At 48.8% G+C, this 13,113-nt stretch overlaps 1 protein-coding gene across 2 annotated transcripts; it reads left to right on the forward strand.

The window, feature by feature from the left end:
* The first annotated feature begins 2,275 nt into the window (after positions 1-2,275).
* Positions 2,276-10,789, forward strand: LOC120865650 (pyridoxal phosphate binding protein). Of its 2 annotated transcripts, none has more exons than XM_040242929.1 (8): positions 2,276-2,450; positions 4,683-4,790; positions 4,884-4,919; positions 5,403-5,478; positions 6,011-6,145; positions 7,958-8,076; positions 8,507-8,605; positions 9,480-10,789. In XM_040242929.1, the coding sequence occupies exons 1-8, from the start codon at positions 2,352-2,354 to the stop codon at positions 9,609-9,611; spliced, it is 804 nt and encodes a 267-aa protein (XP_040098863.1). In that variant the 5' UTR covers positions 2,276-2,351; the 3' UTR covers positions 9,612-10,789. The 2 variants fall into 2 exon arrangements, with proteins under 2 accessions (XP_040098863.1, XP_040098862.1); XM_040242928.1 differs by having other exon boundaries at positions 2,278-2,450; positions 7,934-8,076.
* The last annotated feature ends 2,324 nt before the right edge of the window (positions 10,790-13,113 follow it).

A 13,113-nucleotide genomic window follows, 5' to 3' on the forward strand; every position in this document is an offset into this window, starting at 1 on the left:
AAATCACTGCGGATGGTGATTACAGCCATGAAATTAAAAGACGCTTATTCCTTGGAAGAAAAGTTATGACCAGCCTAGATAGCATATTCAAAACCAGAGACATTACTTTGCCGACTAAGGTCTGTCTAGTCAAGGCTATGGTTTTCCTGTGGTCATGTATGGATGTGAGAGTTGGACTGTGAAGAAGGCAGAGCGCCGAAGAATTGATGCTTTTGAACTGTGGTGTTGGAGAAGACTCTTGAGAGTCTCTTGGACTGCAAGGAGATCCAACCAGTCCATTCTGAAGGAGATCAGCCCTGGGATTTCTTTGGAAGGAATGATGCTAAAGCTGAAAGTCCAGTACTTTGGCCACCTCAAGACTCATTGGAAAAGACTCTGATGCTGGGAGGGATTGGGGGTAGGAGGAGAAGGGGATGACCGAGGATGAGATGGCTGGATGGCATCATGGACTCGATGGACTTGAGTCTGAGTGAACTCCAGGAGTTAGTGATGGACAGGGAAGCCTGGCGTGCTGTGATTCATGGGGTCACAAAGAGTTGGACACGACTGAGCAACTGAACTGAACTGAACTGACTTTCTTTTTTTTTTTTTTTTTCCTTTGGGCCTCGATCAGAAGGACTTGGGCCCCTGAACTGACTTTCTAATGGTTGTGATTGTCAACTGAAAATGATGCACAACTTTAGAGCTACAAGTTGAGTTTTATTTGGGGCAAACTGAGGACTGCAGCCTGGTAGGCAGTACCTCCGACAGCTCCCAAGAGGCAGTGGGGGAAGCTCAATATATAAGATTTTGTCGAAAAGTGAAAGAAAGTGAAAGTGAAGTCGTTCAGTCGAGTCCGACTCTGCGATCCCATGGACTTTAGCCCACCAGGCTCCTCCATCCATGGGATTCTCCAGGCAAGAGTACTGGAGTAGATTGCCATTTCCTTCTCCAGGGGATCTTCCCAACCCAGGGATCGAACCCAGGTCTCCCACATTGTAGGCAGACGCTTTACCATCTGAGCCACAAGGGAACTCAGCCAGTATCTGTTGTCCTCATGAAGGGATTTAGTGCTTTTCTAGATATGATGAGACGCAAGCAGCTGTTGACCTTCAGCACCCGCTGAGGGAGTTCAGGGTAGTGAGGTACTCTGTGCTCCAGGGAATCTGATGGCACAGGTCTTTAGATAGGTGGATATTTTCAGGAACAGGTTTTATGATCCTGATCCTTGCATCTCCTCTTATCTAGAAAAGCACAAAATCCCTTCATGGTGGCATCAGATCCTCCTGACTAGGGGAAAAAACTCTTACAAAGTGATTGCATTGAATTTCCCCTGCACCAAAATCTTATATATTGACCTTCCTCCACTACCTCTTTGGAGCAGTCCCTCAGCTATCTGGGAGAAGGCAATGGCAACCCACTCCTGTGTTCTTGCCTGGAGAATCCCAGGGACGGGGTAGCCTGGTGGGTTGCCCCCATGGGGTCGCACAGAGTCGGACATCACTGAAGCGACAACAGCAGCAGCAGCTCAGTATCTGAGCTGCCGCCTCCTGGGAACATCATCTTGCCCCAAACAAATTTGCAACTCTCAACTTGTACATCTTTAGAGGACAAATATATTTTGTGTGTGCCTATGGCTTTAATTTGCATTTAGCTAGTTACTACCAGACTTCCCTGGTGGCTCAGATGGTAAAACATCTGCCTATAATGTGGGAGACCTGGGTTCAATCCCGAGGTCAGGAAGATCTCCTGGAGAAGGAAATGGCAACCCACTCCAGTATTCTTGCCTAGAAAATCCCATGAACGGAGGAGCCTGGTAGGCGACAGTCCATGGGGTCGCAAAGAGTTGGACACGACTGAGCGACTTCACTCACTCACTCATTCGAAACATTTAAATTACATATGTGGCTTACAGTGGGCAGCACAGAGTTGAAGGATAACCAGAGGAAAACAGCCATGCATGTAAATCCTGCCAAGTTCTTTAGTAACAGCTTTCTCTCTCTTAACGGTTCCTCCCAAGAATCATCTGAGATAAAAGTCACGTCTCCCCACTAGAGGAGTAAGACCTCGGTAGCACGCTAAGTTCTCTGCACCCCTAGGGTTCGGCGGGGCGGCGGGCGGCGGCACCCGGAAGGACGCCAGCGGCACCCAAGAGCCTCGCAGGCCCCCAGCGGCGACCTCCCCAAGATGGCGTCGATGGAGGGGCGGGGCTGTCCGCCACACCACCTTCGTCCCACCCTGCGCTGGCGATTGGCTAAAACGACCCGGTGCTTAGTGGTGATTGGGCCTCACGGAAACCTGCGCTGGGCGGGACCGGAAGGGGTCTCTGCCCGGGGTGCTCGGGCCCGGGGCTCCACGTTGGTCCCTGGGGGATGTGGAAAGCTGGCAGCATGTCGGCGGAGCTGGGGATCGGCTTCGCTCTGCGAGCAGTGAACGAGCGCGTGCAGCAGGCGGTGGCGCGGCGGCCGCGGGTGAGGAAGGGGACCGCGCGGGGACTGTGGGCGGCCGCGCCGAGAAAGGGGGACACCTGCGTGGGAACGGGTCGTCACGGTGACGCAGAGGGGTCTCCTGGAGGGGCGGGACCTGCCCGCTGCCTTGGCATTGGCGCAAGCTGCAGAGCCCCCCCAGAAGGCTAGCGAAGGCTAAGGGGGTTCCCCAGCTCCTGTCAGGTTTTCTGAAGGTTAGCGATCCAAGGAAAATGACCAGTCTCTACGCAGCGCGACCATTGTCCATCCCGCTTCGTGGTAGGGGTCAGCAGCCTTGGCGGAGGGGAGAGGGGCCAGGCCTGTATCCAGAGACTGCAGGAGAAGACGCCCACTACAGGAGCACCCAAAGGAGGCCAGGTCTGCTGGGGGTCACGTGTGTGGCAGCGTCTCAGCCGGTAGATTGCTCATAAAGTAAATGTCAGCGCCCCCGCCAGCGAAGGAGAGGGTGAACTGACCTGACTTGAGGAGCACCCAGAGCTGCTCTTGCACGTTTGAGGCAGCAGCGAACTGACATCCAATCCCAAGCAGTTTATGGGGGAGATTTTTCCTCCCTTGTTTATATTTAGTCTTCTCTTGGAATTTATTTAGACTAAAGGTCAGTACCTGCTTCCCTCAAGTGCAAGTTTTACACTGAATGGTGTGGAGTGAGCCAGGCTTGAATGGAGAGAGGTCAAAGTTCTTTGTTCAAGCATTTATGGTGTCAGAGCTCAGAGTGCTGGCCCGGAGACAGAAGACCTGCATTAGCGTAGCCTTTGCTTGGCTCTTAAGTAGATGTTTGCTTCCCTGGTGGCTCAGATGTGAAAGCATCTGCCCGCAATGCAGGAGACCTAGGTTCGATCCCTGGGTCAGGAAGATCCCCTGGAGAGGGAAATGGCAACCCACTCCAGTATTCTTGCCTGGAGAATCCCATGGATGGAGGAGCTTGGCGGGCTATAGTCCATGGGGTCGCAAAGAGTCGGACACGACTAAGTGACTTCACTTCACTTCTTAAGTAGATGTTAACCTTGAAAGAAAGTGAAGTCACTCAGACCAGTCTGACTCTCTGGGACCCCACGGACTGTAGCCCGCTAGGCTTCTCTGTCCATGGAATTTTCCAGGCAAGAATACTGGAATGGGTTGCCATTTCCTTCTCCAAGGGATCTTCCCAACCCAGGAATCAAACCCCGGCCTCCTTCATTATAGGCGGATGCTTTACCGACTGAGGGAGGGAAGCTTCAGTTTTGCCACTGGTTCATTTCTTTTTTTTTCAATATTTTATTTATTTGGCTGCATCAGGTCTTAGTTGCACCACCCAGGATCTTCGTTGTGGCACGCCCTCTTGTCTCTAGTTGTGATGTGGGCTTAATTGCCCCAAGACATGTGGGATCTTAGTTCCCCGATCAGAGATGGGACTTCCATTGGAAGGCAGATTCTTAACCACTGGATCACCAGGGATGCCCCTCTGCCACTGGTTCTGCCACATAAATTGCAGAGTTACCCTAAGGCTGCTTCTGAGAGGCGATATTGTAGACAGTATTGATAACTACCCCAGGATCCCAATGAGTTTCCAAAACTGTTGACCTTGGGGTTTTAGGAGCTGGAAGTGGCCTCCCTTCTAGTCAGAGAGTGATGCCTTTTCTTAACTAAGTGATTCTTAAACCTCCAACCTTGCCATGCAAGAGACTCAGCTGAAGAATTTGTTTTAAAGGAGAGTCTCAGACTCCATCCTGAGATTAGGACTCAGTGGGTTAGGAGGGGACCCAGATGATACTGGTAATATTGGTTAAAGACCAGACTCCTAGGAAATAAAGCTTTTACTTACCTGCCCAGCTCTCCTGAGAGGGAAAGGTATTCTGCTAGATGTTTTTTTTTTAATTTAGTTTTTTACATGTATTTATTTTTTGGCCATGCAGTGCAGCATGTGAGATCTAAGTTCCCCGAGCAGAGATCAAACCCACGCCCCCTGAAAGCACAGACTCTTAACCCCTGGACCACCAGGGTAGTCCCTTCTGCTCTGCTAGATATTAAGGTGGCTAACACATTAGATTTAGATGCCATGCATACAAAAGACATTTCATCAACATTATTTGATACTGATAGCCCTACTATATTGGAAAAGTGGATCTTATCAAATGCCAAGTAAAGATCTCTGCCGATCCATCCTACAGGATGCCCTGCAGGACTTATCGGGATAAGAAGTCCAAACATTGACTCATCTGGCTCTTTTCCTCTTGGCAGGATCTCCCAGACATCCAGCCCCGGCTAGTAGCAGTCAGCAAAACCAAACCTGCGGACATGGTGATGGAGGCCTACAGTCACGGGCAACGCACTTTCGGGGAGAACTATGTACGTGAGGGCCCTTTTCCTGCCCGTAAGCTGCCCTCAGAGAAGAGTCAGATGTGCCAGCCTTCTGACTTACACTATTTTTTTACCCTGTAGGTTCAGGAACTGCTTGAAAAAGCATCAAATCCTCAAGTAAGTGGAATCTGAATTTTTGTATCTAAATCTTAAGACTGTTCAGTTGGAAATTAGACCCACCTTGGTAGTTGAGTTTCAGAGCAGGAGGTCAGGCTGATGGTAGAAACGCCTGTGTTCGCTGTGAGCCCCAAATATTTATCATCTAGATTTTCTCTCTTAAGACCGTTTTCTTCTTTGTGGCTTTTTGAAGATGGTGATTTTAGAAGCTTGCTGTAACCTTGGATCCTTTTGAGATTTGAAAGCTTTAATCAGTTTCTTCTCAAGGGGAGGTATCTGAAAGAAGGGGAGAGTTGACAGAAACAAGGAAGAGAAACAGAAGTCTTCAGTTTTTCTCTAAGTGTCTTTAAGGGCCTGACTGAAGATGCAATAGTGGTTTATCGCTTAGACCGGAAAGGTGAGACGGGAATGTCAGGTGTGTGAGCTGGCAAGCCCTCCACAGCCCTCCCTCTGAATTAAACGGGACCACCTCTTTCTCTGCAGATTCTGTCTTCGTGTCCTGAGATCAAATGGCACTTCATTGGCCATCTACAGAAACAGAATGTCAACAAACTGATGGGTAAGATAAAACTCTAAATATGAAGACACAGTTTTTTTCATCATTGTATCACATACAGTCCCTTCTGTGGAAGAGAAAATATTTTAGATTATCCCTCAGTCACGATTTATGCTTTGGGGATTCTTTTGGGAAAGAAATCTTAGTTCTTGATTAAAGGGAAAACATCATGATAAGAACAAAATGAACTCACAGTTGGCTGGGTGTTATATACTTGGAAACCTACCCTAGCACACATTCTGTATTTTGGGGCGGTTTTTGAAATAAACGAGAAGGAATCCAAGCCCATAAAATTTTTTGGCTAGCACGGGAAACACTTTTGTCCTTTTCCTTTTTTTGTTTGAGGTTCGTTTTATTGTGTAATGAACATAATTTTCTTTTTATCTGTTTATTTTTGGCTGTGCTGGGCCTTCGTCGCTTCAGGCGGGAGCTGCTCTTTGTTCTGTTGTGCCGGCTTCTCACTGCAGTGGCTTCTGGTGTGGCGTGCAGGCTCAGCAGTCACGGTTACTGTAACCTCGCCTCCCTCTCATTACAGCTGTCCCCAACCTCTCCATGCTGGAGACGGTCGATTCTGTGAAGCTGGCGGACAAAGTGAACAGTGCGTGGCAGAAAAAAGGTTCCCCTGAAAGGTTAAAGGTTATGGTCCAGATAAACACCAGCGGAGAGGAGAGTAAGTGAACAGACGGGGGTGGCAGACTTTTTCCCCTTAGGACATGGTGGAGCGCAGGACGGATGGCAGGCCTGAACCCGATGCAGTAGGTCACAGAAGGAGCTCACAGGGCCGTTAAATAAGCTGTTGTACGTAGGGTCTTGGTGGCACAAGGACCTCCAGACCAGTCCACGTCTAATTCTTTAATGCATTCTTAGTTTCTGAAGAGGCCAGTAAGGAGACTCAAGAAGGGGCTTGTGTGACTTTGATCCTGAAAATTCCCGCAGGTCACCCTCCCTCCCAAAAGAGATTGTGAATTTATATGTGTAATACTTCTCAAACCTTAAAAAATCGTGTTTCCATTATTGGGAGAAAATCGAACAAAACTCACTGTGGGCACCAGTCAGGGTGCTTGGGTTAGTAGTGTAGCACACAAATCAGAGCCTGGGCCTGGAACCAGGCAGACCTGGGGTTTGAGCTCCACCACGCTCCAGCACGGGAACCTTGAGTGACGTACCCGACTTTCCTACCCTTCACTTTCTTTACCTGCCAGTAATAGCAGAGTGGTAGTTCCAAGGGTGTTACGAGGCTTGAATGTGCAGATGGAGATAAAGCTGTTGGTACAGGACCCTGTGCGTCTTACTTATTAGCTATTTGCTAAGAATCCATGTTTACAGACCAGCCATTTGCTGATAGGGCTTAGGCTGAAGGAACAAGCCTGGGGCCTGGAGTCAGGCTGCCAGGATCCACGTCCCATTTCTATACTTCCTGGCCCTGTGGCCTTGAGAAAGGCCTTTAGCCTCCCAGAGCTTCAGTCTCCTCTTTTTTTAGAATGGAGAGAGTGAGAGCACTTAACTTCACAGAGCTGCTGCATTAAATAAAAAACTGTAGGGAGTTGGCGTGTGTGCCTGGTACGTAAGCATTCATTAAATCTTAACAATCAGCATTATCTGTACGTGCACCTAGTTATACATTACTTTATCCTGATAGGTAAACCTGAAACAGATTCCAGATGGAGTCCATTACAGCATTTCTTGATCAATAGCTATCATTTGCCCTAATTAAAGATTGGAATGTTACTAGCATCTCTCTTTGTTAAATGAGAGAAGGACAAAATCTGTCCTCATACCTGCATAACAAGTAATGTTTTGCCACAGACTCCTCTGGTTTTTTAATGAGCAAGATCAGGTAAATTTTGTGAAGTTCTAGTCAAAACTGTATGATATATACTTCATTTTTATTTGTTTTTACAATTCCACTAATAAATTAATGAAACTGTAGAAGTACCAGATTTGGAAAAATAATTCTCTGGTTAATCTGGCGTTTGGGCAATGTGAGTCTTCTTGGTGTTTTTTTGTTTTTCTTTTTAAATGTTTTGGCTCCACCACACACCCAACACACAGGATCTTAGTTCTCCCTAACCAGGGATATCAAATCCTCCTATGGCTTCCCGTCCCGCCCTCACACTGGAAGCACATAATCCTAACCACTGAACCACCAGGAAAGTTCCAGATTTTGTTTTTCTATTTTAAGAAAAGCAGTGTTTTGGGGTCTTTTTCCCCTTTTCCCTCTACTCTATCTGTCCTCAGATGCTGAGACAGAATAAAGAGAATCCAGTTTATAGCTCTTCCCTTAAGACACTCAGGAAGGGGAGCAACACAGACAGACACCTCAGTGTAAAGTCACCATTTCAGTCCTGAGGACAAGTTCTCCCAAGAAGTCCTCTCGCCTGAGAGTCGCCTCCCCTGTCCTAGGGAAGGGTGTTCCTCTGGCTTCCTAGAACCTCTCGGTCTTCTGTCTTTTGTGAAGGCAAACACGGCCTGCCCCCTGCAGAGACGGCGGCCCTGGTGGAGCACATCAACGCCAAGTGCCCCAGCCTGGAGTTCGTGGGGCTGATGACCATCGGGAGCTTCGGGCACGATCTTAGCCAAGGACCAAACCCGGACTTCCAGGTACTCGGCCCGGGTGGGGACGCTGCTCACGTCCGCTGAGGGTGTCGGGGGCTGGCTGCTGCCATCAGCCCCACAGGCTTTCCGGACGCCTCTTGTCATGCTACATGAGAACCCTCTTCTTAAACTCTCCTCATACGGTAAACGGGAACAGGTCCCCCGAACCCCCACAGACCCTTCTCCACTCAGTCTGAACCTGCCTGACACATGGTTTCCAGAGAAAAGGAGCTCCGGCTTCCTCTCCAATGAGTGACAGTCTCTTAAAAGAAGGAGAGTTCACTACAGACCCTTTCAGTGCCTTGTGATTTTGACAGGCCTCGAAGCCACGAGGAATAAAGAAGTAGTCTCTGTCAGAGGTGTTGAGATTCGGCCCCTCTCCGCCATCCTCGGAGAAGGCAGGGGTGAAACGGCCTCACGCTTGTCTCCCTGGCAGGTGTTGCTGTCCCTCCGGGAGGAGCTGTGCAGGAAGCTGGGCGCCGCCCCCGAGCAGGTGGAGCTGAGCATGGGCATGTCCGTGGACTTCCAGCACGCGGTGAGTGTCTCCCGGGCGCCCTCGGGTGCCTGCAGGACGGGTCCAAAGGCAACGCCTCGCCGTCGCGTCGAGGCACACGCAGCAGTGTCTCTCACCTATGCTGACGTCCCCGGCCCCTTCTTTTTTTCAAATGAACTGTATAGAAATTATAGCTTGACCCCCTCATTAAAAAAATAATAATAATACCACAACTCAGTTTAATTCCCTAAGTGGGATCTAAAGGAAAATCGAAAGAAATTAAACTGCAGCTTTTTAAAAAGGCGTTTCCCTGTGTTCATGCTTGGGCGTGGTCTCATGACACCGAGTCCTGATGACGGGTCTGATCGTACGCATAGATCCCCCAGGATGCAACAGTTCTGAGCACACACCGAGAGATGTGCTGTGTTAGCAACTCACATACACGATCTTCCAGAGCAGAGGCTAATTTGATCAAGTTCCAAGAGCCACGCTGTAAAACCTTGCTCTGGATCTATAGTAGTCGCACGATTGGAAGATAGAGTATATTAATATGATGCAAACATGGTTGGTGTTTCTACATAACATGGAATTCGGTCCTTTGCTCGCTCGCTCACTCACAGGGAGGCTTGCTCATCTCTGAAACCCCAGCATATGAGAAGGGCGTGTGGGCCACAAGACGGCTCTCTGTTATGCTGCTGTGTCCCACACAGCTGCCACCCCTGTCACCCAGGCCACTAAGTGCCAGTCGCCTTCCCCAGTCTCTGCAGAAGCAGAGGGAATCCTTACGTACTTCGTAAACACCCCTTTGGGTGGACCACTGCCCCACAGTCCTTCAGCTGCATTGTCGTATGAGACACAGCTTCAGCATCTGCTGCACCTCATTTTTTTAAACTTAGCCCCTCCTTCTTCCCCACAGATTGAAGTGGGATCTACCAACATCCGCATCGGAAGCACCATTTTTGGAGAGCGAGATTACTCCAAGAAAGCAGCCCCAGACAAGCCCACAGCAGAGCTGAAGGCCCCGGAGAAGGTGGCCCAGGCACACTGACCTGAAGCCGGATCCAGGAATCCGGATCCTTCCACGGGCCCCGAGTCACCGCATTTCCATGCCCTCCTGGGGACCTGGCGAGAGCATGCCCAGGGTGATGTGTGTGGATGGAAAGCGTCTTACTTAGTGTCTGACACAGGAAGCTCGCTGCAAGCAGTGGCTTTGGACTAGATTTGAGGAATCCAGATGTTCCTGCAGATCAGATGTCTAGGCCACGGCCAGGAGTTGAGTTCAAGCTTGAACTTTGCCCAGGAATGCGTTTCCCAGGTGTTGCCTGTAATTGCCTGTAATTGCCACTTGGATAGAAAATCCCTGTTGCCAGCTCTGTACAGACCCCACAGAGCAGTCGCCTCTGCCACGCTGGAGCAGCATGGCCTCTGTCCCCCGAGTTTCCATCCCACCCAGTTAACGTTGGTCTCCACTCCAGATGGCAGTTCGGGTAACTTCAGGAGCCAGCTCGAGTTAACCCTGCACACCCACATTGTGGCCGATGAGAGTTGTGTCATCCATCAACCACCCTGTGACCGTGAAAATTACAGGGCAACTACCATGAGCGGGCCTCAGGCCTTCCTACCATCCACTCCAGAGACAGGACATTGAGCTTTTACCCAGGGCCTTGTGGTGATGAGAGTCCAGTGATACGATTTTTCCCCCACCGTGGTCCTCGCTGTGGTGATTTCATATCAGACACCAGTGGATCTCCAGTAGCTCCCCAGAGATTAAAGACTTCCCCCCAAAGCCAGTTCAGGCTCACAGTTTCACAAGACTTGGCTTTGAGGGTCCTACTCCTGGGAGTACTTTTTAGGCGCATTTATAGCTTCCCCTCCCGATGGTATTTATAAGCCAGGATTTTGCAACTCTAGATTGTCAATAGAGTAGCTAGCTCTTCAAAACCCAGAAAGCACAATTCTCGTGCAGTCTCGACAAACAGCTGTAGTCTGGGTCATTGTTTGTTTTCTAGGTGGGTTTTTATTTATTCAAACCCCAGTCTTTTATTGTATGAAAACAACTCTCATGATGCTGCTGCTGAATGCAATTTTGTAAAACAAACCATTACAATTCCTATACTGTTTCAATCAAAGCTCTCGTGTGATAATTCAGCATCTATTAAATAAAAGTATGAGTTTAAATTACACCTGTGCTAATTACAAAGCAATTAAAAGATTTATTTTCTACGATCTGGTGTAGTGAGTGAGTCTTAACAGGAGGGGGCACTGGACCCAACTGGAAGCCGCCACACCCATCCTGGCATTGCACAGCTTATGAGAAGGGTGCGCCTTAGGCCAAAGTTCAGTCACTTAGTCGTGTCCGACTCTGCAACCCCATGGACTGCGCAGGCCAGGCTTCCCTGTCCACCAACTCCCGGAGCTTGCTCAAACTCACGTCCATTGAGTTGGTGATACCATCCAACCATCTCATCCTCTGTCCTCTTCTCCTACCCTCAATCTTTCCCAGCATCAGGGTGTTTTCCAATGAGTCGGTTCTTCTCATCAGGTGGCCAAAGTACTGGAGCTTCAGCTTCAGTGTCAGTCTTTCCAATAAATATTCAGAACTAATTTCCTTTAGGATTGACTGGTTGGATCTCTTTGAAGTCCAAGGGACTCTCAAGAGTCACAAATGCAGCCAACGCCACACTGCAGATAAAAGGAGAGATTCTGAAGTTCAAGGCCAAAGCCTTTGACTGTGTAGATCACAATAAACTGGAAAATTCTGAAAGAGATGGGAATACCAGACTACCTGACCTGCCTCTTGAGAAACCTGTATGCAGGTCAGGAAGCAACAGAACTGGACATGGAAAAACCGACTGGTTCCAAATAGGAAAAGGAGTACGTCAAGGCTGTGTATTGTCACCCTGCTTATTTAACTTATATGCAGAGTACATCATGAGAAACGCCGGGCTGGAAGAAGCACAAGCTGGAATCAAGATTGCCAGGAGAAATATCAATAACCTCAGATATGCAGATGATACTACCCTTATGGCAGAAAGTGAAGAAGAACTAAAGAGCCTCTTGAAAGTGAAAAAGGAGAGCGAAAAAGTTGGCTTATAACTCAACATTCAGAAAACTAAGATCATGGCATTCGGTCTCATCACTTCATGGGAAATAGATGGGGAAACAGTGGCTGACTTTATTTTTCTGAGCTCTAAAATCACTGCAGATGGTAATTGTCGCCATGAAATTAAAAGACGCTTACTCCTTGGAAGAAAAGTTATGACCAACCTAGACAACATATTCAAAAGCAGAGATATTACTTTGCCAACAAAGGTCCATCTAGTCAAGGGTATGGCTTTTCCAGTGGTCATGTATGGATGTGAGAGTTGGACTATAAAGAAAGCTGAGTGCCAAAGAATTGATGCTTTTGAACTGTGGTGTTGGAGAAGACTCTTGAGAGTCCCTTGGACTGCAAGGAAATCCACCCAGTCCATCAAGGAGATCAGTCCTGGGTGTTCATAGGAAGGACTGATGCTGAGGCTGAAACTCCAATACTTTGGCCACCTCATGCGGACAGCCAACTCATTTGAAAAGACCCTGATGCTGGGAGGGATTGGGAGCAGGAGGAGAAGGGGACGACAGAGGATGAGATGGCTAGATGGCATCACTGACTCAATGAACATGGGTTTGTGTGGACTCCGGGAGTTGGTGATGGACAGGGAGGCCTGATGTGCTGTGGTTCATGAGTTTGCAAAGAGTTGGACACGACTGAGCAACTGAACTGAACTGATTACTGTAAGTTCTAAAGGCCAGAAAGTTAAATGTTCACATTTCAGGAATTATGAAGACAAAGAGGTGGCCTCTTGCTGATAAGAGACTCAGAGCTACCTGTAGGTGGCGACATTGGCTAACCTGAGGGGCAAGCATTGGGGTGCCCCTGTCAGCAAATTACCCTGGGAGAGACTGTCATCTAGCATCACCCTGTTTTTAATAAATGTATTTATCTATCAGGAGAATGGTTTCTAATGGAGATTGTTTATTTATTTGGCTGTGTGGCATGGGGGATTTAGTTCTTTGACCAGGGATTGAACCTGGTCCTCCTGAATTAGGAGAGTGGAGTCTCAGCCACTGGACCACCAGAGAAAGTCCCACCTCTTCTCTTTTTCAACTTCATCTGAGAGGGTATAGATCTGAGAGAGGGGCCGGGGTCAGGGAGGGCACCCCGCCCACCACACAGCATCTGCCACCTCCCCCTGGCTGCCCTCCGGGGTTCTCCAGTCACCCCTCACCCATTCTTTTTAAGTCAAAACAGAAGCCAGGAAAGACACAGTTTTCCCAAGCGATGTGGCTGACTTCTGCAGAGTCACAAGGTTCTTCCAGATACCTCATTTCTTTGCAAACTCAGCTGAGGGTTCTGAGGGTTCCATGGAAACTTTGGGAGAGACATAGTTGGAACAAGAGACCCCTCAGGCTTGTGCGTGTCTGCAGATCAAGAAAAACTAAGGAGGGGATCCGGGGGGAACCCTGGGAGGCTGATTCAAACCCAGTTCACTAAAGGAAACCGAAGTCCA

This window comes from Oryx dammah, unplaced genomic scaffold (assembly GCF_014754425.2).
Source record: "Oryx dammah isolate SB20612 unplaced genomic scaffold, SCBI_Odam_1.1 HiC_scaffold_7, whole genome shotgun sequence".
Lineage (NCBI taxonomy): Eukaryota > Metazoa > Chordata > Mammalia > Artiodactyla > Bovidae > Oryx > Oryx dammah.